This window comes from Dermacentor albipictus, chromosome 10 (genome assembly GCF_038994185.2).
Source record: "Dermacentor albipictus isolate Rhodes 1998 colony chromosome 10, USDA_Dalb.pri_finalv2, whole genome shotgun sequence".
Classification (NCBI taxonomy): Eukaryota; Metazoa; Arthropoda; class Arachnida; order Ixodida; family Ixodidae; genus Dermacentor; species Dermacentor albipictus.
Genome location: NC_091830.1, coordinates 92,855,254 through 92,878,292, shown reverse-complemented (window position 1 = coordinate 92,878,292; position 23,039 = coordinate 92,855,254). Strand labels below are relative to the sequence as shown.

Genomic DNA, 23,039 nt, shown 5'->3' with positions numbered 1-23,039 from the left:
GTTAATTAAATAAATCGATTATAGCAGCGGGTAAAATACGTAATGGTGGGCAGTGCGTAGACTAGGCAAATCTCTAAAAACTGATCAGAATTGATTGCCGTATTGTTCTGGAAGCAAACTGCGACAGTCGCTTCTATAGTTTCACAACTGCGTTAAACAAGCCAAGCTGAGGTACGGAATAAAAGAAATTGGCGCACGTCAATCGAAAAACCACTGGTGATTGCTAGCTTGCCTTCTTCTCGATCGTGAAGTAGATCTATCGGGCTACGTACCAACAAAGTTTCCTGTACGACCAGAACGGTAAGGATGCGTTGCAGGAAACTTCGAACGTCTTCTTGCCAAGTAAAGCACCTTTCTCGGATACAATCACTCTAAGCGGGCCCTCTGACTAATGTGTCTTACTCGTGAAGAAAGCTACAAGCCTATTATTATCACACTTATTACGCCGTATGGGTGGTCACTTGAGAGACCATATCAAGCGCTGGTGTTTTGCGCCACTCCTGCACGAAACTATCTGTCTAATGAAAGCAAGAGGCAGCAGTGCCAGGGATATGATCGAGGTGCTGCTTATCAAAAGAGCAGACACTAAGTGCGTTAGCACGCCATCACTAGCAATAAGGGACAAAGCAATGCCATTCATAAAAGATAACCGGTAATAGTCGCGAATTTTAGAACATGCTGCTGCCCTATTTGGTTTGCAATGTGGTCTGCACCGGAAATTCACGCGTATTCCTACGTGCTTGCCTTGATAGTTCAATTCACGTCCCTTCAGTGCCATTGTTATCCACTCTGATGATCACTGGCTCGAGACCGGGTGTTAGGTCTTAACACAATTGTTCTTGATATTTTTAGTGTAATTTGTTTGCCCTTATATTTTATGTGTAAAATTGCGTAGTTTCTTATGAAAAAAACTGTTCGAAGTTGGCGCCCGCGTATTTCGTTTGTGTCTCAGTTCGTCGTCGTCTGGTTATCACTTTACCTTTTGTCCTTAATTCATTAACCAACCGCCGTAGCGAGAGGTTTCGTTCAATAAACCAAGTTCTTGCCATCCTGCTGCAGGAATCACGATGATGGCATACGATTATGCAAGGAGCACGCCGTCTGCTTCGGCCAGCGGCGCGTGCAGTGTATTGTCACACGTCACTAATGGTCTAAAGTAACACCGCACTCCCAGCGTTATCTTCTGCAGTCATCCCATAGTAGAAGCTTGAAAAGATAATCAATATGGCCAGGACTCGATGGGTGTGATGGCTTGACGACGACTGCGTGATGACAATGAGGTTACAATGCTGGAAGAATGACGGTGACATGGAGATGATGCAGTGACAATGTCGGCGTGACGGCAGTGAGATGGCATCACTGGTATGATGCCCACGTCATGAGGACATTGACATGAAGAAGCTGGGTTGCTGACGACAGTATGACAATGAACGCATGGTGAAGATTATATGGCCATGACGGGAGGAGCATGACGGCATGACTACGATGGCGTGTTTTCGACGGCGGAGACAATGACATAATACGCTGGCAGAAAGGCGCTTATATCGCGACGAAGTGACGATGAAATAACGAAGATAGAGGTCGTTTGTGCATGTCCTGCCCGTGCCCATTTCTTTTTCTTGATTTCAACTAAGATGTCATTAACTCGCGTTTGTTCCCTCACCCAATTCGCTCTTTTCTTATCCCTTAACGTTACACCCATCATTCTTCTTGCCATAGCTCGTTGCATCGTCCTCAATTTAAGTAGAACCCTTTTCGCAAGCCTCCAGGTTTCTGCCCCGTACGTGAGTACTGGTAAGATACAGCCGTTACACACCTTTCTCTTGAGGGATAATGGCAACCTGCTGTTCATGACCTGAGAATGCCTGCCAAACGCACCGCAGGCCATTCTTATTCGTCGGATTATTTCCGTCTCATGATACGGATCAGTGGTCACAACCTGCCCTAATTAGACGTATTCCCTTACCACTTCCAGTGCCTCACTACCTATCGTAAACTGCTGTTCTCTTCCGAGACTGTTAAACATTACTTTAGTTTCCTGCAGATGAATTTTTTGACCCACCCGTGTCTGCTTTGTCTCTCCAGGTCAGTGAGCATGCATTGCAATTGGTCTCCTGAGTTACTAAGCAAGGCAATATCATCAGCGAATCGCGAGTTACTATTGTATTCTCCATTAACTCTTATCCCCAATTCTTCCCACTCTAGGTCTCTGAATACCTCCTGTAAACACGCTGTCAATAGCATTATAGAGATCGTATCTCCCTGCCTGACGCTTTTCGTTATTGGAATTTTGTTACTTTCTTTATGGAGGACTACGGTGGCTGTCGAGCCGCTATAGATATCTTTCAGTATATTTACCTATGGCTCGTCTACACCCTAATTACGTAATGCCTCCATGTCTGATGAGGATTCGACTGAATGAAACGCTTTTTCGTAATAAATGAAAGCTATATATAAGGGTTGCTTAAATTCCGCACACTTCTCTATCACCTGACTGATAGTGTGAATATGGTCTATTGTTGAGTAGCCTTTATGGAATCCTGCCTGGTCCTTTGGTTGACGGAAGTCTAAGGTTTTCCTGGTTCGAATTGCCATTACCTTAGTAAATACTTTGTAGGCAACGGACAGTAAGCTGATCGGTCTATAATTTTTCAAGTCTTTGGCGTCCCCTTTCTTATGGATCAGGATTATGTCAGCGTTCTTCCAAGATTCCGGTACGCTAGAGGTAATGAGGCACTGTGTATACAGGCAGGCCAGTTTTTCCAGAACAATGTGCCCACCATCCTTCAAAATATCTGCTGTTACCTGATCCTCCCCAGCTGCCTTCCCCCTTGGCATACCTCCCAAGGAGTTCTTTACTTCTTCCGGCATTACTTCTGGGATTATAAGTTCCTCTATATGATTTTCTCTCACATTATCTTCGTGCGTGCCACTGGTACTGTATAAATCTGTATAGAACTCCTCAGCAACTTGAACTATCTCATCTATATTAGTAATCATATTGCCGGCTTTGTCTCTGAACGTGTACATCTGATTCTTGCCTACTCCTGGTTTCTTCTACCTTGATATAAAGAGTTTTGTATGCCCTGTTTTGTTTTACAACATTTAGTACATTTTTTATATGAGCTTTGGCTCAGGTAGCTTCCAGCACGTGCATTTGATAGGAATATGTTTTCTTTAGATGCTTTCCTAAACGCGCATACTTAAAGCGCGTAGGAATCATTGAAATATGTTTATATTTTAATTGCCTTACAAGGGACTTCAGTTTATTAAAGACGACTTCTTTATGTATTAGTATTTCGTGCCCTTAGACATTTTACCACATGACGAAAACATGTCGACATGCCAGGCCATGATGTAGAGGCATATGGGCTCGACAAGCTGCCCACGGAACATTTCTCCGTGCTCCTCTCTATGAAACCGTAGACGCAAATGAACTTCAAAGTATGCATCGTAAATAAATATGCGTATTGTCGCGTGGTTCTTTGTCTGGCGTGTCAGTTTGGTCTTGGCGTCGGGCAGGCACGTACCCAAGGGGGGCCCAGGGGGGCCCGCCCCCCCCCCCCAAATCAAGTGGCACACCCCTCCCCTCCCCACCCACGCCACCACTCCTCACACATTCCCATAGCGCCACCGGATCAATAATGAGACTTGACAGCTGTTCATCGGTCAGCATTATGCTGCCTTTTTCACTCCTTTTAGACGGCGGTAGTTATCGGCACCTTTTGTAATGTGAAGGCCAGGATTTTCATAGATTCCGCACCCGCGCGATCAACTCGCGATGCGTTCAGTTGTCACCATCTATTCAACCATCGCGCGCATAGCTGTTGCTTTTGTTAGTTTAACCTTCTTTGTTTAGGCTGATCCTGGGACCAGGAGAGGGATGCGGCTGTTACTCAGCTGGTCTGTACTCTCATGGAACGGTTGCGGCCGAGGAAAACGCCAATTGCGTTTAACTTTTCCCTTTCCCTCATTATTTGCTTGAGTTACAGCTCGCCGCGACGCTGGCAGATGCCCGGAACCATATACACGTGGTATGGGTTAGATAAGGTGGGAAATAAAATAATGTGAAAGAGCGTCCATCATGAAACCCTGCAAAAATTGGAGGACGCTTAAGCTTCGCCTTCAAGAGTGGGACGCGACAGCGTTCCCGTCGACCCGCCAAGGGGTATATGACAATGCGCTACGGCACAGCAATCACTTACGATGCGCCCCGCATCGGACTTAGCGCCCACCTATCACGCGGTGAGAGTCGAGCAACGCAGCGTTGGGCGCGGCAACGAAACGTGCGCCTGAGCGAACGAAACGAACCAAAGAACTCGGTGTCTCGGAGGGGAAACGATCTACGCCAGCCAAACGTCGTGATCGGCACGGGCAGAGAGATAGATAGTAATCTAAACCGGAAGCACGGCGAAGCATCGTCAGGGGAGAGGGAGTCCCGCGACGCGCCTGGCAGCGGTCCCAATGCGCGCGCGGCGCGCCTCCTGTCGGGGCAGCGCCGTACATTGAGAGGAGGGGGTCTTCTGTGTTTGCCGCAAGATGGCTCTGCGTGTGCGGAAAGCGCAGAAGAAATGCAGCGGAAACGCACTTCGCAACTCGTGTAATTGTGACTTCTGTACGTTACATGTTCATAATTACCGATATACACCGCAGTATAACTTTCTACGGCTCGTTTCGAAGGCAACACCGCATTCACTAGAGGCGCGTTTGCACCGCTTGGAAGCATCGAACTCGTGGCTGAGTGGTAGCGTCTCCGTCTCACACTCCGGAGACCTGGGTTCGATTCCCACCGGGCCAATCTTGGAAGTTGCTTTTTATTTATGAAGCGCCTGCCGTGATTTATCGCTCACGGTCAACGCCGCCGACGCCGACGCCGACACCGACGCCGACGACACCGGCTTTTCTGCGACACGAGCTCTTAACGCTATCGCGTTAATAAGCCTCAAACCCATAAGCAAGATGACTGTCGCCCATTACCTCGTCTGATTTTCCCTAACTGTATAGCACTTTTCGTGCAAAATTGGCAACTGGAAAGAAAAATCGCAAGGAGTTGAGAAGTTAAGCGATATACTAAGGGACAGAGCCAAGGCAACAACCAAACTGCAAGGAGAAGCAAATAATAAAAAACTTAAGCGTTGTTTATGAGACTATTTATGGATCAACATCTTTTTATTGAAAAAGGAAGTAGAGAAAACGCCGCCGGAAGTTGAGAACAATTACTTGTTTTAAATGACGCTTCTACAGTTATCGGTCGAACCGCATCACATAGCCACTTCTCTGCTGTGCTTATTAACTTTTCCCTTTCCCTCATTATTTCCTTGAGTTACGGCTCGCCTCGTGTTTTTTCTAACCTTTCGCGGTGAGCGCAGTACGTCTAGAATCGCAGAGTCCTGCGCTTTACGCGGTTGTATGGGACTGGCGGCCGCACAGCGTTACGCAATTCGCGGAACTGTCAAAACTGATCAACAAGGCGAAAATAACTGTTATTCGAAACTATAACATGAGAAACATTGAAGAAGCCATGAAAAATGAACGCAGCCTGAAGTCAGTAAAAAAGAAACCTGGCATAGGAGAAACCATGGTGTATGCACTAAACGATATACAGGGGAATATCATCAGCAATCTCGAAGTTACTGTAAAAGCAGCGGAAAAATTCTAAGCTGACCTGTATACAGTACCAAGAGGAGTCACGATACCTCACTCAGAAACAGTAATGAACAGGATACAGAAACTGCTATTTGACAGAAACCACATTTGAAACCCACAGAAACCCAGAAACCCACATTTGACAGCTTCTCCAGAGTATAAACACCTGGCATTTCCCTGGCATAGCGAATCTTGTTACACAAAGATGCTTGCGGTCTGCCTCACGAAATTACGCTGCCGCATTCCCTCCCTAAATTTCAATTGATACAGGTCGGGCTTGGTTCCCTCTCCCCTTAGTTCTTTTTGTGAAAAAGAGGAGACGATACAGCACCTTCTTCTTTCTTGCCGCCGCTCTGCGGCGTTAAGAAAAAGAATGTTGGAGATACCTTTTCGAAGAATTGGCCTGGACTTGATAGAACCTGCAATTCTTTTCTTCGGGGCGTCCACTTTGGAATTCAGCCACAGGGATGCATGCTTCGCTGTCCAAACATTCCTTACAGAATCTAAATGAATGTCCTGCTAAATTCTATTTTTTATTACTTTTAAATTAATTATTCCTCCTTCAACAGCACCTTCCTGATTTTATTTTAGCCGGCAATTCAAACCTATTCAGTGCTATTCGCATAGCTATTAGGAAATTTATGCTCTATATTATTTTGGAATAATCCACCCATTTCTTGGCCAATCCCCCATCGTGGGTAGGAGCCACACGTGCCTCAGGCTAAAACAACAACAACAACAACAACAAAAACAACAAAGGAACAAGCCATGAGGATCGCCAGTCGGCCACTAGAGACTGTGAAGGAGCACATTTACCTAGGCCAATTATTCACAGGCAACCCTGATCATGAGAAGAAAATTCACATAAGAATAAAAATAGGTTGGATCGCATACGGCAGATATTCCCAGCTCCTGACTAGAAGCTTACCATTATTATTGAAAAGTAAGGTGTGCAATCAGTGCATTTTGCCAGTGCTGACATATGGGGCTGAGGCTTCAGAGCAAGTTAAGGTTCTTAAGTTAAGTTAAGGACTGCGCAAAGAGCGATCGAACGAAGATTGCTAGGCATAACGTTAAGAGAGAGAAAGAGCGGTTTGGATCAGAGAGCGAACGGGTATAGACGATATTCTAATTGACATCAAGAGGAAGAAATGTAGCTGGGCGGGTCATGTAATGCGCCGGATACATAACCGTTGGACCATTAGGGTTACAGAATGGTTACAAAGAGAAGGAAAAGGCAATCGAGGACGACGAAGGACTAGACGGAGCGATGAAATTAGGAAATTCGCGGGCGCTATTTGGAATCGGTTGGCGCAGGACAGGGGTAATTGGAGATCGCATTGCAGGGAGAGGCCTTCGTCCTGCAATGGACATAAAACAGGCTGCTGCTGCTGCTGCTGCTGCTGCTGCTGCTGCTGCTGATGATGATGATGATGATGATTATGATGTTGATGACGGAGGTGATGCCCCCCCCCCCCTCAGAAAAAATATCCTGGGTACGTGCCTGGCGTCCGGTCATGGCTGTGTCGTGTTGACCTGTGGCTAGACAGTCGCCTCGTTAGGTCTTCCTTTGTCGCTGCATTCTTTGTTACTTGCTCTGCTTTACATCCTCCGTCGCCGACGAAGGCGCCGCCATCCCGACGAAGCCAACCGTACCTCCACCGGTTGCTGGTTTTAGTTCTCCGGATATTGGCTTGCAGGCGGGCCCTAGGCTGATACATGTATGCTCAGCGTTGCCGCGACAGGTGGCGGCCAGGTGACGGCGAATGGACGGTCGTCGAGGTCTCCACTTTGTGGCGGCGAGGTAGTCGGCGATGCCACGGTCTTTGGTCATGGCGCGTTGATAGGGAACCCTCGTAGACCCATCTACCCGTATGGGCATCAGTGGTAGACATCGCCCGCTTCTCCGCAGTGATAAGAAAGCGGATGATGGTCGGGGGCGTGCTAAACGCCAGTCTTCCTTTGAATGCTGAGGAGGACAACGGGTTGGAGTGCTGGCGGCGGTGGCGGTTCAAGACGAAACTGAGGCCTTAGCCGGACCTGCTGCGGGCGTGAAGGGCGAACGCGACGGCCGGCTACGGCGGCGTACGTCAACAATTCCAGGTGACGCTGCGCTGATTGAGGGATCCCTATTGACTGCTCAGTCTCCTCGCCGAAGGTTTCGGCACTCGAATGCACTTGAGGCTGTGAAGGGAACAACTTGTTAAGCTTTTTCCTCACGACAGCTCTCATGGCCTCAAGCAAGTCGTCGGGGCTGCGATACAATTTTGGTGAGATCATGCGGCCCTTGAATTCTTGTTTCCAGGTTTCAAAAGCTTCCTTCATACTTGCGGCCTCGCGAAGAAACTCTTTGACGGTCTTCAGTGCCATTCATTACATTCTGGCTGAAAGTTCTTGCCTGACCCCACGCCTGAGAAGGCAAGCTTCCTGTTCCTTGGACATTTCCGGGTTGGCGTGGCGCAATAGACGGTTCAAATCTTCCTTCAAGATGGCAACGTTCGCTTACAACACGGCAGTGAAATGAACGCATGTCACTCCGTTCAAGCTTGTTTAGGGCCGGAACCCGACGACGGCTCCCTAAGTTCTGCTGCCGCACGTCACCGCAAAGAGAATCTCGATGTTACCGCCTATCAAAAGCGCGCCAAAGGAGCCTGACAGGTTGCCCGCCTGGGCATAAATAACCAGCACAGGACCAACATCCGACACTGGAATCTTCGACGCCACTGCATCGAGCATCTGCCCAGCGACCATGCTTGGGTCTGGACACCTAAACGCCGAGGAGGACTCAGCGAGAAACTGTTACGCCTCTATTTCATACCCTACCAGATCATCCGACGCATTGGCACAATGGACAATGGGGTCATGCGAGACGGCATTTCGCAAACGCAGCGGTGCTGCGCATGACCTGAAGTCATGCACGTAATGTTTTTAAGCCTTTATACGCCCGCTGAAGAACGTAGGGACTTAATTTCTTTGTTATTTTGTCATTATCTGTCCTTTTCGTTATGGGTGGTTTTGTTTTCACATTTGTGTTTTTTTGTAGCACCGGTACGATGTTCCATAAGAAGGGGTACTGACACGTGTACTTCTTCATCGGGTGACCACGGTTCACCGTTTAACAAATTTTATCGCTCAGCGCAGTACGCGCGTACATGCATACGAATTTCACGAATGTTATCAGTGGTTCTACGGCTTTCTGTCGTTGCCGACCTTGTGTAATCCGATTGCATGTATGTGGGACGCGAATTGTGTAGACATTTTGGAAGACATGCGGGCAGCAGTGATTACTCCCGAACATTCGATGAGTGATGTATAAAAGCCGTCGGGTTTCACCCGTTGATCTGATTCTGACGGTCGCCGCTGTCGTGGTGCTTTGAGTGTAACCTGCTTTTGTGAGCACAAGTTTCCCTAATAAAAGTTTGTTTCGTCATTAACAGTTTTGCTACTGCATTTTGACGGTCACATTAGAATATGTTGTGATGCAGCATTATTAAAATGTGTTCATAACATTTTTTTATAAACACCCCTTCATACAAGTTTTCAACTGAGCTTACCTCATCCCCGAATTTAGGAGATCGAAAGCTGTACGACAACCGCAAGTCCTCTTCGTACTCTCACTACGGTATATGGGTCGACGTCCCGTCTTTTGCTGGGAACGGCATCAAAGGAACTGCCGCACGTGAGACCATTGACATAGGTGGTATCAAGCTCACGGACCAGCTTTTTGTTGAAGCAACCGTCATCGATCCTAAGGTTTGCTATTCTTTTGGAATGAACTATTTCTTTCTGGGTCAGCCACTTCGGCAGTCTGGGCAGAAATAGATATTAATCACCTCTCACGGCAGAAAACGATTGAAAAATATTTGAGGCAATGTGTAGGAATAATGATTTACTTCATTTTTATAGGTTTACGTGCCAAACAGACGATATGACTATCAGGCACCCCATAGTGGGGAACTCCAGATTGATTTTTTAGCATCTGGAGTTTTTACATGTATATGCTGCCAAGTATTTGGGGCCAACATTACATCATTCCATTCCACGGAGGGTCATCTTACTTTAGCACTGACCTAGCGAAATTGTGTCCTGAGCTCAAGACTTATTTTAAGGTAACCCCTTTTCCACGTGAAGGTGCGTAAAACTGCCTATTAGTGGCTGCAGAAACCAAGTGGCTAGAGTCAAGTAGAACTAAGATTGTTGCTCAGAGTACCTGAAATGTTGTAGTAGTCTCAAACTGTGCAAAGGGAAAGACGAGAAGCAAAAACTTTACATTGATCACTTCCGCCAATATTTATAGCGTCATTAGCGCTAATAAGTTGTCCATGATGGAGTCTATAAGCGTGACTGAACGAGGACGTAGCAAGAAACAGATGCACAGAGACAGCGCTTCACTTTCAACTATAGATTTTATTTTCGCATGCATCGATGTATATATACCGTACGAGGGGAAACAAGCGTGACAGGGAAAAAAATAAGCAACATTCACTGGTGCGTATCGGTAAACCGTACCCGTGTGCAAGGCATGGTGAAAACATATACTGCAATGGTTACAAAGATAAACTGAGGAACCGTATCTCATTTTCAGATCGTGACACTGAAGGCTTGTTCACGCACCTTTTCTGTTTTTTTGCTATTTCGTAGGCTTCCACTATCTCCCTTGTGATCCTTCTTTGAGCCTTATACAGAATGGATGTAATTTCAAACATGGGTTTGCAGGAACAATCTCAGCAATCAATACACAAACGTACCAAGATTACCCTAGTGACGTTATATCGATGCTCTTTTATTCTCCCATTGATGCATATGCCGGTTTGGCCAACATACGTTCTTCGGCACGAAAGTATAATGCCATAGACAACGTTATGAGTGCAGGTTACAAATTGTTATCGATGCTGATTAGAACATGCGTGACTTTTGTTAATTTCAGTATTAAGCTGTTTGCATAGCTTCTGTAGACGTTCAGGGGCAGAGAAAACCACGTCCACCTCAGATTTTGCCGCTATTCTTCAGAGATTATGGGAAACGCAATGAATGTATGCTACCACAGCAGCTTTCCTTGCTCTAGCAGTGGCACGCCTTCCACTCGATGCGTTTTTACATTTCCTGCTGAAGCCTTCCGCCACAGAGGTGAGCATACGCATCGGGTAACCGGAACCTGCGAGGAGCTTGGCCTGATCTCTAAAACTGGCTTCCACTTTGTGGTCACATGACATTGTCAGATAATTATTGAAGCACGATGTTACTACTGCGCGTTTTACGAGTTCTGAATGAACAGAATGAAATGGTTGGACTGGCTTATTGCCCCTCGGCTGATAACTCCAGCAGGTCGTTTTTAGGAAAAAGCAAAACCCTAAGTCGAAACACCTTACGAAATTGCCTATGGGGACTTCATGTGTCAAAGAAGCGCTGTCTCTGTGTATCTGTTTCTTGCTACGTCCTCGTTCAGTCGCGCTTATACACTCTATCATGGATTCTAACCAACTAGCCCGCCACGTGTTTTGAAAAGTTATGCCCTAGCAGAAGGAGAACGTTACGACGCATTCCAAGATACATCCTACGGTTTGCCTGGGTTGGCCTTCACAAGTAGGGAGCCATCAATGAGTTCAATCTCTTGATCCAACCAACTGATTGAATTGGTGCTTACACAATCTGCGCCTTTCGGTGCGATCCGGCAGGGTTCACAGATTTATTTTGTCGGTTTAAATGCGTACTTTTGCAGTGTTGCAATGCGTACTCAAACCAGGAAGGCATCCACATTATTTCCAATGATTAGAGTGGTTGCTACTAGTCCACGATATTAAAGAATTTTTATGCTGCCGCAGTCTCTCGGTGCATCACCCGATGTTGTGCAATGTATAACTGGCCACACGATAAAGGGATGTCGTAGACGACTCCTGTACAGCAGGCGGCGTACGCACTCCGGCATATCTTGATGCCTAATGGGGTTTTTGGGCATCCAAATTTACTTTTCTGCGCATTTTTTTTTTGTGTGGTGTGGAATAGACCGCATGCACCCCTGCGCGGCACGCCGTCCTTTTAAGCTTGAAGGACACGTTGTGCGCACACGGAATCCAAACAGCGGGCTTCTTTTCGTCTGTCAAGGTGCGCCTCTGCACTTCTGCTAGGTTGCCAAGGAAAGTCTCTGCAATTCGTGCTTCAGTCAAGCCGGCGTTGTATATGATGCAGGCATGGAGGCACTAAGGCATTATTAAGGGCTGTCATTTGTATGCCTCACTTAACGACCTTCGAGAGAGCCGACGAGAATCGCAGCAGTCTTTTCTTTGACCTGGTGTTAAATCGTCTGCAGGTGTGCTGCTTTTTAAGCATTATCACAAGGTCATAGATGCGGAACCCTCCTTTCAGTAAAATTTTGGCACGCATGGTTTAAGTGGTAGCGGGTAACAGACGTAGAACACCGTGCCTCTAATCTGAAGGTCATAAGTTTCAATTCTCCTCCAGTCCCCCATATTTTCAAGCTTGGAGAAGTGCCTGACACCGGCAAGAAACTTATCGAGAGCCAGTAGGGCTATACTAGTCCAGGTGCAACCAAGTTAGCTTTTAATTAATGTTCAACAAAGGAACTGCCTTACCCGAACAAGAGTTGGCCGCCCTGGTGCAGTATTTTGCCACTGCCTCTCTCATGACTCCACCAATTAACCCACGGCCGTCAATCCCTAGCAGCGGCTGAGCACCTCACCAAGGAGATGGTCAGACCTGTGGTGCGCTAGAGGGTGCTAAGAATCTCTGTATCTAGACAGACCGCCACTGGAAATCACGGCAACGTTTTAACACGTAAACCCTCTCAAGTGAGGCTGACTTAGCAGGGCTCATTGAGGAATTATCAGGCAGTGCTTGGGATGTTATCGGCCTTAGTGAAGTTAGAACTGGTGAGGCTTATACAGTAGTGGCTAACGCCCGCGTCCTCTGCAACAGAGATTTTCCAGTTAAGAGAGATGAATTGTTAGCGATTATAATCCTTAAAGACACACCGGGCAATATTGAATAACTATACAGCAATAAATAGAGGGTAGCAGCCATCGTTATAAAGCTGAGTAGCAGGCATAGAGTAAGAGTATTGCAAGGAGCGTACGCTGCAACCTCTAGGCATTATGAAGAAATGGAAGTTTTATGAAGACGTTGAATGAGCATTGAAAAAACGTACAAGATTAGCATACTGTAGTCATGGGCGACTTCAGTGCAAAAGTGATGAAAAACCAAGCTGGGGTACAAGCACTGGCAAATACGTCATATATTCAAGGTACACTGGTGCGAGAGGTTGGGAGAATTCCGAGAAAGGAATAGGCTATGAATAATGAATGCCTTCTTCAGGAAGCGCATAAAACTAATTGGACCTGGGCAAGCGCTCATGGGGAAACAAGCAGCTACCATAGGTTAGTGGGGACTTGGATGTCTCTCAGTATGAAGAGATAAACAGGAAAATTATTCGAGAAGACCTACCTAAACGTAGTAAGGGCAAACCCAGATGACTTCGGGCTGGTGTTCATAAAAATGTGCAGCTTTAGAACAGGGCGATGAAGACGATATAAAGGTAATGAATGAAACCATATAGTGACTGATTTCATAAAGAGCAATTGAGGTGGAAGGAAAGACACCAAGTCGACCAGTAGGTTTACTCTCCCAAGTAACGAAGGACGTAATAATGCAACGACAAAGCATAAAATTGACCACCTCATGGGATTCGTTAGAGTTCAATAAACTGTCAAAACTGGTCAACGAGAAGAAAGTATGGAATATTCAAACTTATAACGTGGGAACATTTGAGGAAGCAGTCAAAAGTGGCAGCAGCGTGAAATCAGTGAGAAGAAAGCAAGATGTAAGCCCTGAACGATAAGCAGGATAATGTCATCAGCAATATCAATGACATAATAAACGCAACAGAAGAATTCTATACTGACCTGTCCCTGTACACCTCTAGAGTAGCCGTGCTACCTTAATTCAAAGGAGTGATGAACAGGATACTGAGAGTATTTCTATAACTAGCGATGAAGGTACGAGAGGCTTGCATGACATGACAAGAGGAAAAGTGGCAGTAGAAGGTTTAATAACGGCCTATTTATTGGAAGGTGGATGACATCCATTGCTTGAAAAGCTTGCGGCCCTTATACGCAATGCCTCTCGACTTAAACTGTACTAGCGAGCTGGAAGAATGCCAACATGAAACGAAACCTTAAGAAGGGAGAGGTCAGGCAGTTGTAGAAATATACGCCCACTATCTTATTCTCAGTAGTGCGTAACATATTCACCAATGTAATCCCCCATATCATAAGGGCAACACTTGAATTCAGTCCACCACGAGAACGGACTGGCCTCAGATTACGGAAAGAATACTCTACAATGAATCACATCCATGCCACCAATCCGGTAAACGAAGAGTCTGCGCAGTACAATAAACTTTTCTATATTACTTTCATAGATTACGAAAAGTGATATAATTTAGTAGATATATCAGCAGTCATAGAGGCATTGCGTAATGAAGGAGTACAAAAGACATACATCAATATATTCGGAAATATGTGCAAAAATTCTGTGCGTAGTGAAAGTAATGGATACCTGAATAAACAATTCACAGCGACATCGGCCTTTTTAAATTGATATTTCTAAGTTCGTGGGTTTGCTCTAGGGTGTTTGGCATATGCGGCCGTTGTCTGTTTTCCCAAGTTCTCGTCAGGTAACAAACGACAATAGTAGAAGAAGCAGTCAAGAGCTCGCGACAGGGTTTGCTTCGGTATATGGGCGTTTTGCTCTGATTTCCTACGTTGCGTTCTTGTTGTATTGCAGCTGTCATCAGCCGTGTGCTCATGTGGGTACTGCCCGTCGTCATGTAGGGCCCCTTGTTTGCTTCGTGTGATAATAGTTGAGGAGTTTCTGTAGTAATAAATGCGTTATTTCTAAACACACTCGTGAGCACTGGTGGGAGTCGGGGAAGTATCCGGCATCGGAGTACTTGAGTTCGCAGACGCACAATAGGCGGAAGGCTGCAAATTTTCTTATTGCACTTCTAAATCCATATTACAGATTTACAACGGTCTACCCTTCGATGGTGTCGTAGGGCTTGGAACCGAGCCTGAACTTCCTGAGCACTGGTCCGTCTTCGATACGATGAACCAGCGACGCCTACTGTATATGCCCTTATTCGGTTTTTACCTTCATAAAACGCCTGACGGCGCAGATGGAGAGATTAAGTTCGGGGACTATGACCCGGATCATTATCAAGGAGATCTACGTTTGCTGCCTCTTCGTGAACAAGAGTGGTCCATTCGCATGTACTAGTAAGTACTCGCTTGGTATTGTACCCTATGTAAGGTATGTCATTTCAATAATTGCCCTACCAGAGACATGTATTGCTATACCAATTACTAGCAATTTCCTTTGTGCTTGAGTGATAGAATGCCTGCGCGAAATATATTAAGTGATTGCTCTTCAGTTTCTGCATGAGATGGTAGTAGATGAACAGCATCCCACCTTTAGCAAATAAACTGTGTATAAATAAAGGGAGGTAAAGGTATTAGGAGTCTAGGATGCGCAATAGATACCACTGATCCTAATCAGTATCATAAAACGTGAAGTCCAGCGCTTTAATTATTGTTATCTTCTCAGGTATCACCTTCTAAGGAATCACTTTCTGAATCACTTGTGTCTTGTATCTCATTCTCAGCGTAAAAATCACAAATTTGCTTTTAACGTCGACATTCACTGCCAAGCCTGCTTCCGCACTGCCATACATCTATGGGCCAGAGAAGTTCATTAAGTATGTCCACTGGGCCCTTGGAGCAACACGAAGCGCTCAAGGTGAGGTGCGTATCTCATGCAATCTATTTATTAGCTTCACCGTAAGACTGGCAGTAAATAAGCAAGTGGTATTAGGTGTCGTGTCACTGCCAGCGAATTAAACATACATAAAGCCCTTTGCTTGACTTGACTATGAAGAAGCAGCGTAGTATATCGTAAATAATCACTGGATCAAATTTCAACCAGCTGAAAACATGAACTAAAGTGAAATGAAACATACAGAATATCGTATTTGATAGCGCCGAAGAATATACGTAATTGCATCTATTATAATGGAGAGAAAAACAGATCCTTCCAAAGTCCTTCTTCTTATTTTATTTCAAGTACCCTCAAGGCTTACATGAAGCATTACCGAAGGGAGGGGCTAATAGATACAGATAACTATACAATGAAGAAAACACAATAATCAGATAACAGTGCATAGTCCAACCTTAAGATAACGCGAGCTGCCAGCGGATCGAGAAAGAAAGATATCATCCAGGTATAAAGTCGTAATACAGATATTTCAACCTGAATGACTCGACACAACAATCGGGTAATATATACATACGAAACACTCCACTGAAAACAAATATGTAAATAAAGGAACGATTACGTATCCACGCGGACACGTCGATTGAGCGCATGATACCTGATAGTTTCTGCGAATGTGCTTTACCTAATTGTCTTACGCGCTACAGCAAGGTATGTTGATTCTATTTGGTTATTGACACAAAGTTGTTTTTCTGGAGTATAAATCTCTGAAACGATCTGTTGCGAAAGCATATTTGCAAGCTAGACGAAGATATGCGAATCCGTAGTGCACCATAGTACCACGCTCTGTCATGGCCGCATTGAGAAACCGGGAAAAGTAACGGAAGCTAGGAAAAGGAACTAAATTACGCAATGTACATTTTGTAGCTCCTCAGAGTTTAGCAGTGAGGGCTTAAATTTCTGTCCCTAGATTCTCTTAGCTAAATAACCATTGAGTCTCACCTTACGGGGCAACAGAGATAGGGCTGGTCACACACATAAGATTGCGTTCTTTGCGCGACAAAAAATCAGAAGGAAACACAACTATCAGGAAAATAATCTGGAAGACAGGTGTAAAAAGAACTCTAAAGAAAATCGCATTTCTCGTTGAGTCGTTAACGATGGTTAGATCATTGTCGATTTAAGCCTTCAGCGGTTCTTGTTGACTAAATCAGGTAATTAGCATGCACGGCTTCCCGTCTATGAAACCACATGAAGGAGGTCATGATCTCCGCCTAAAATTAGAATCCCCAGATATTTTTGCTTTCTTACTGTAGCGACAAGCTCTGAAGCGCCGCCGACAAATCTTATTGGGCGACTTTCATTTCCGACAGCCATGTTCTTCCTGACGCTGTTCCCCTCCCGCAGTCACTTGCTAAAGCTGCTGAGAGCGAACTTCAGGGCTGGCTGGCGAGCAATTATAATGAGCAGTCTTTCTGTGCGCGTTTATCTTGCAGTGTTTTTACGTTTCCGAAAGATATTCTGCGGTTGGCACGACCATTCTTGGAAACGCCGCGTTGCACGTGGAACCTGGGCAGACGTGTGACAGCGTTTGGCGTTTCATGGCGTATGCACTTCCTATGAAGCGCCTCGGTTCTTACACATTTGGGATTCCTGGGCCCTTATAACAAAAAACTATTCCAATATATTTTATTCCAATCTTCTGACGTCAAATTTGCATAACCGCCGACGCAACCATTGGACGGTGACACTCAGGGTTGTTTAAGGAGACCAATCAAATGATTTCCTCGCTTATACGAGGTCACTTGGAGGTCACCTGGAAAAACCTGGAGGCTTACGAAAAGGGTTCTACTCATATTGGGGAGGATGCAACGAGCTATGGAAAGAAGAATGATAGGTGTAACGTTAAGGGATAAGATAAGAGCAGATTGGCTGAGGAAATAGGCGTGGACAGGACATTTAATGAGGACGGAAGATAAGCGATGGTCATTAAGGGTTACGGTCTGGATTCCAAGGGAAGGGAACGTAGCAATGTGCGGCGGAAAGTTAGGTGGGCGGATGAGATTAAGAAGTTTGCAGGGACGACATGGCCACAATTAGTACATGACCGGGGTTGTTGGAGAAGTATGGGAGAGGCATTTGCCCTGCAGTGGGCGTAACCAGGCTGATTATGATGCTGATTAATGGCAAAAAGGCGTAGAATCAGAAATAACTATTTTTCTTTTGTTCTCTGCAGTCACGCATAATCAGTGTGATCACATCATATCAGATGAAAAGAAACCGCGGTTACACTACGGTTTTCGTGACGTCGCGTTACAGACAGACGAAGAGGGAGTTGGTAAAAAAAGTTGTTCGCCAATGGTGGAGCGATGATTGCAGAAATGAAACAGAAAAGTTTGGAATAGCTTTACCTCATAGCGCCCCTGACTGCGTACATCTACCGCAGCCGCCTTTTAGCACGTTTTATTGACGTGAAGCGTAGTTTCCCCATTCAGCACATAGTTTCTTAAGGGAAAGCTTTAGCTCGGGTGCTTCTATCTAAACACATGTAAAAGAAGAATTCCTTTTTGTCGCGAACCACCGCACCAAATTTTGAGACGAAGTGTGTTGCATTTAAACAAAAAAGCTTAAGATCTAGTGACTGCTTGTTTTGAATTTGTTATTTATGTCGTAAATCTTTAATAAAATTTGGGAAAGTCAGAAATTCTCAGAAAACGAAACCATAAAGTTTACAACTCTGTTTTTCAGCAAGGAAAAAGGTATCACAATTCTGTGAATTCAGTCTAATAGCACATCTAACGGGGTCAAAATTGATACCTCACACAGGAAGATAAGAAAATTTGCTAATATAAAGGTATAGCTTCTGCAGAACTCTTATACACAACGTAAGAATTTCACGTAAGGTATAAGATGACAAATCCAATTTGTCCGCTTTGAACGATCTAATGGATACCGTTTACAGAGCCGCAATATCTCTTCTTAATGCAGAGCTATAAATTTAAAACTTGATGTTTCTATTTTTTTTCAAACTTCCGAATACTTGATAATATTTTTTAACAAATTGAGGCCCCCAAACGGAAATGCCGCTTCCAACATTCACTAGAATTTAACCTTCTCTCTCAAATACAGCAAACATCATTAAAATCGGTCCAGCGGTTATCTCAGAAACACGTCTTTGCGTTTTTCATCTTTTTGAATAGGCAGCGTCGGAGTTGGACCCGAGCTAGAGCTTCCTCTCATGTTCCTATAATGCGCGAGTGCCACTCGGGCCGCGACTGCAGCGTGTCCCTAGAAGCGGCGTAGACTCCGCTTCAGGAGGTCGGGAAGGACATGGCGCACTACGCCGGCTGCGAGTGAGGGAGGGTCGGGAGAGGAGGTTAGATGTCGCTGCTCAGAAGAATGCAGATTTTCTAGGGAGTTTATTTACAATGGCATCTAATCGCCTTCACGAACCGCGGTATGGCTTAAGATGAACAACAAACGATGTTAGCTTGCGGTTTGTAGCGCTGCGACAATGTTGTTCGACTTCTTTTTAATTTTTCTTGTTTTTCATTACAGTACACAGTAGACTGCGAAAGAGTTCCAGAGCTGCCTGTTATCGGACTTGATGCCAGTGGTTCGATGGATCTGGGTCCCGAGGACTACGTGGTTAAGGTAATAGCTAGGTAATTGGTTGGTTTAGGGTGTGTAGTTGTAACTGTAACTTTTGTTGTCTGTTTATTTCTTGTAACACTCAAAAACTAGAACTGGTGAATATGCGCCCCCCACCCCGTTGCCAGTCAAGCTGTTTCAACCTATTTTCCACCCATAAAGAAAGAAACGAGCGTATTTAATACGCTCTGTGCAACTCCCAATTTAGAGATCTTTACACACAATTTTCATTTGGCAATCTAAACGCATGATAAAAAAAAGAAATTATTTTAAGGAAAAGTGCACACTTATTATGTGGACACAAACTGTCTCTTGAAATACAAGCTCCACAAGTGTCGCGCACGGATATATAGACGTGTTCTTCTTAAGTAAGATAGTTCACACAGGACAATGCGCCGTTGCCTTTAACTAAATGTCTATTGCGTCCACTTTATTTTGTCACGGCGTACTTGATTTTGTACGTGCGACGCATCTGGGTTAGGGGGTGAACTACACCACGAGATCTCAGCATCTGCAATGAATCGTAACATGGCCAAATGCACCGTCGTGCAAGTTTCTTTTATCGGACCCAGTAATGCATTGAATGACATCGTATTGTTTTCCCAGTGCATCGTATTGGGAAAACGGCTCCGCGGTTCTCAGTTTGTAAGAGCATCGCGCGCGTATAACAAGGACATGGGTTCATGCCCCATCAGCGGCCAGTTGCTTTTTCATTTCCATTGATGAACAATTTCTTTAATTCAAATACTAAGTGCTTGTAATTACCCAGATGCTGTCCCGGGTGTCTTTAGTTGTTGGCTTCTTGTGATATGAGTAATACGAAAATTGAGCCCCCGGTTTCATTTCTTCTCGTTCATCGCGCTGATAATTCAAAGGAGAGGTGCGATTGTTCAATGACGAGAACGTTGCCGACAACGTTTATAAATGTCATATATGATTTTTTCTGTAGACAACTTTGGCGTGCTGTAGATAAGGGCGGCACACTTCCGCGCAGCTTGTCCATTTATTTGTATCCACCCTTATTAAACAACAGGATGCCTTTTTCCCCTCTGACTTGATCAATTATTGTTGTCATCCGCACCTTTTTGAAACGCTGAACGGCACTGAAAGTAATTAAATCGACTGAAGTTGATGCAGATCAACACGTTAGATTTGGCTAAAAGACAAAGACGGAAGGAACAAACAGACCTAAAAGCACAGTGGAATAGATTGTATTCCTCTTGCTTTGGTAGTCACACTACTTTTACTGACAAAATGGCGTGAGAAAAATAAAAAGAAAGAAAGCTCCTTGCTCGTTCAAAAAGACTTCCCATCATGTTTTCTATATTACGGCGTCGCATAATTCTTGTGCCATTTGCAACCAATCAGAATTTGCTATAGAATATATTGAAGAGCAGAGGTGGTGAAAGTTCCATGAATCAGCTATAGTGCATGTAACACGTAACACGAGAGCACTGATGGATGTGTCTGACTTCTTACAACTTTACATGGTTATCGCAGGTTGGCACTGTGTGCTACAGTGGGTTCGGTGTATTACAACAAAAAGGAGTCTGGCTCTTGGGGCAGAACTACCTTCGCCATGTCTATATGTTCTTCCAGCAAGGCGGATCGAACCAAAAGGAAATTGCCATCGGATACGTCCAGAAACCAAGCAACTAAGCGGCGCTACGTCTACGTCGTCAAATGATAATTTGATATCAGTACTTCGCAAGTACCCGTTTGTATTCAAGGAGAAGGCAAGCTGGGGAATTTGGCGGCCTCGCATAAAAACATTTATTTTGCCGTAGTCTGTGTGATAACATATGTCTTAAAACAGAGTACAGCTGTTGGCATGAGTTGTTCTTAACTTTTTCTTCTAGCATCATGAAGCAGAGGTCAATGAAAACATACCAGTGGCAGAGCCGTAGTCATCGTAACCAATGAAACTTTCCACGCACACTTAATGACCATGTTATGTTTGTCCTGATGGCTAGGCACTACAAAATCGTAACGGCCGTTACATATTAGATTTCGTTTGCGTGTGGACTTATCCGCGGTCAACACAGCCTATAGGCCGAACACCCAAAAAGGCGTAGTGTTTGTAGGCCAGTGTATCAAGTTCACACATATTTCACCTGTCCTAAAAATCTATTTTATCTTGCGTGTTCCAGTGGAATACGCACGATCAAATAGTGCAATGTAACTTTTGTTTCAGATGCTCAGTATCCGAGCACGACGGATTACACGATACAGCTTGTGTAGGTTTGTCTCCCACTCATGCAAGCGCTTCCGACAAAGTCTTCAATCTATGCTGACAGACGCCTGCGTCGAGCCACAGAGGTCATCGTGGGCCGCAAACGCTCTCTTAGCAGGCGCTTAAAGGTTTATCCGGGAAGTATTATATTCTACAAACTGGATTACGAAATTTCAAACTATTACGCTTGCACATCGCTAATCTGGCGCCAATATATTTGCCTTCAGTCTAAAAGTGGTGATAGAACGCCGCCCGAAAAAAACATGGACCGTCACCGAAGGTAAACCAGTAAAGGTGGCCTGATAGAATACGTATCAGAAAAAGAAATCAACGAAAAGTAGGAAACGCTTACCTGTTGGGGAAATAAATAGCGGAACAATAGAAATTGTTCAGCTTGCCATTTTATAACAATCTGCGGGTCACACACCCATACTTTCCGGAAAACTACGGTTATCAGTGACCCCCGGTGCAAAAAAAAAATATAATGTTCATCTGGCAGGGACAGCAGCAATTACATACCTTATGCCAGCAATGCGCACATGCTGTCTCGAACAGCAGCGCCAATGAGTTCATCTTGCATGCGTTGAATGTACGCCTTCAATGGCCAGGTGGCACAGGTAGGTGACATTTCTACGCATACCCTAGTCGGTCTGACGTGATATTCATGCTGTCAGGTTTCTGTTCGAGACCATAGACTCATAAGAAAGCCGAGTGCTGGGCCCGATCCGGATGCATCATGCCAATCTGCAAAAGTAACAGCGCCTACGTGAGGGAGGAATTCCCTTCATCACACACAAAAAAAATTACCGACGATTACGTTACTTCCTAATGCGAAATTTGAGCGCAGCATGTCGCCGGAAAGCATTTGTTGCACCCTGACGGTTTGCGAGCCTTTGTTTGCGTTTGGCCTCGGCCTCGGCCGCGCGAACGGTAGAGTCTTCTCTGCGACGGCGATGAGCTTCTGCTTCAGCCTCGCTTACTGCTGGTTGCTCTCGACGGCGGCGATGAGCCTCCGCTTCGGCGGCGCGAACTGCAGGGTCTTCTCGGCGGCGGCGATGAGCTTCTGCTTCAGCCTAGCTTACTGCTGGTTGCTCTCGACGGCGGCGATGAGCCTCCGCTTCGGCGGCGCGAACGGCAGGGTCTTCTCGGCGGCGGCGCTTAGCCTCTGCTTCGGCGACGCGTACTCCTGGATCATCTCGACGGCGGCGACGGTAAGCTTCTGCTTCGGCGGCACGCACCTCTGGATTCTGACGGCGACGGCGCTGGGCCTCTGCTCTGGCAGCTCGTTTAGCAGCAGCAGCAGCAGCAGCAGACGGAGGACTTCCATCGGTCGTCTCGCTCATGGCTCAGAAAGAACTGGCAGATAATTTCGCAGTGGCGAACGGCAGCGGCAATTTCGGCTCGGGCGGTGCACATATACAGATCCGCCGCCACCGATCTGGCTCTCTGATTGCCACCGCACAGGGCGAACGGCAGCGGCAATTTCGGCTCGGGCGGTGCACATATACAGATCCGCCGCCACCGATCTGGCTCTCCGATTGCCACCGCACAGGGGTTGCATCGGAGGAGGAGCGAAGAAAGGAATTAAGTTCGAGCCGGTGCTTTGACAACCGGAGACTCGCAGGAAGAGGGGGGAGGGGGGCGGCGTGTACACCCAGCGGCAAACGATGGGGGCAGAAGCGCGCGCAGCAAGCGGACAACACGATAAAGGGAGGAGGGAAGAGAT

At 45.7% G+C, this 23,039-nt stretch overlaps 1 protein-coding gene across 1 annotated transcript in view; it reads left to right on the top strand.

Annotated features, from left to right (window-relative positions):
- The window catches only part of LOC139050636 (lysosomal aspartic protease-like), a 28,409-nt gene extending 7,543 nt beyond the window's left edge, over window positions 1-20,866 (top strand). The window contains exons 4-8 of the mRNA XM_070527226.1: window positions 9,218-9,399; window positions 14,683-14,936; window positions 15,323-15,461; window positions 18,988-19,083; window positions 20,581-20,866. Of these exons, the coding sequence (XP_070383327.1) occupies window positions 9,218-9,399; window positions 14,683-14,936; window positions 15,323-15,461; window positions 18,988-19,083; window positions 20,581-20,739 (830 nt within the window). The 3' untranslated portion in view covers window positions 20,740-20,866. The remainder of the gene's footprint in view (window positions 1-9,217; window positions 9,400-14,682; window positions 14,937-15,322; window positions 15,462-18,987; window positions 19,084-20,580) is intronic.
- The last annotated feature ends 2,173 nt before the right edge of the window (window positions 20,867-23,039 follow it).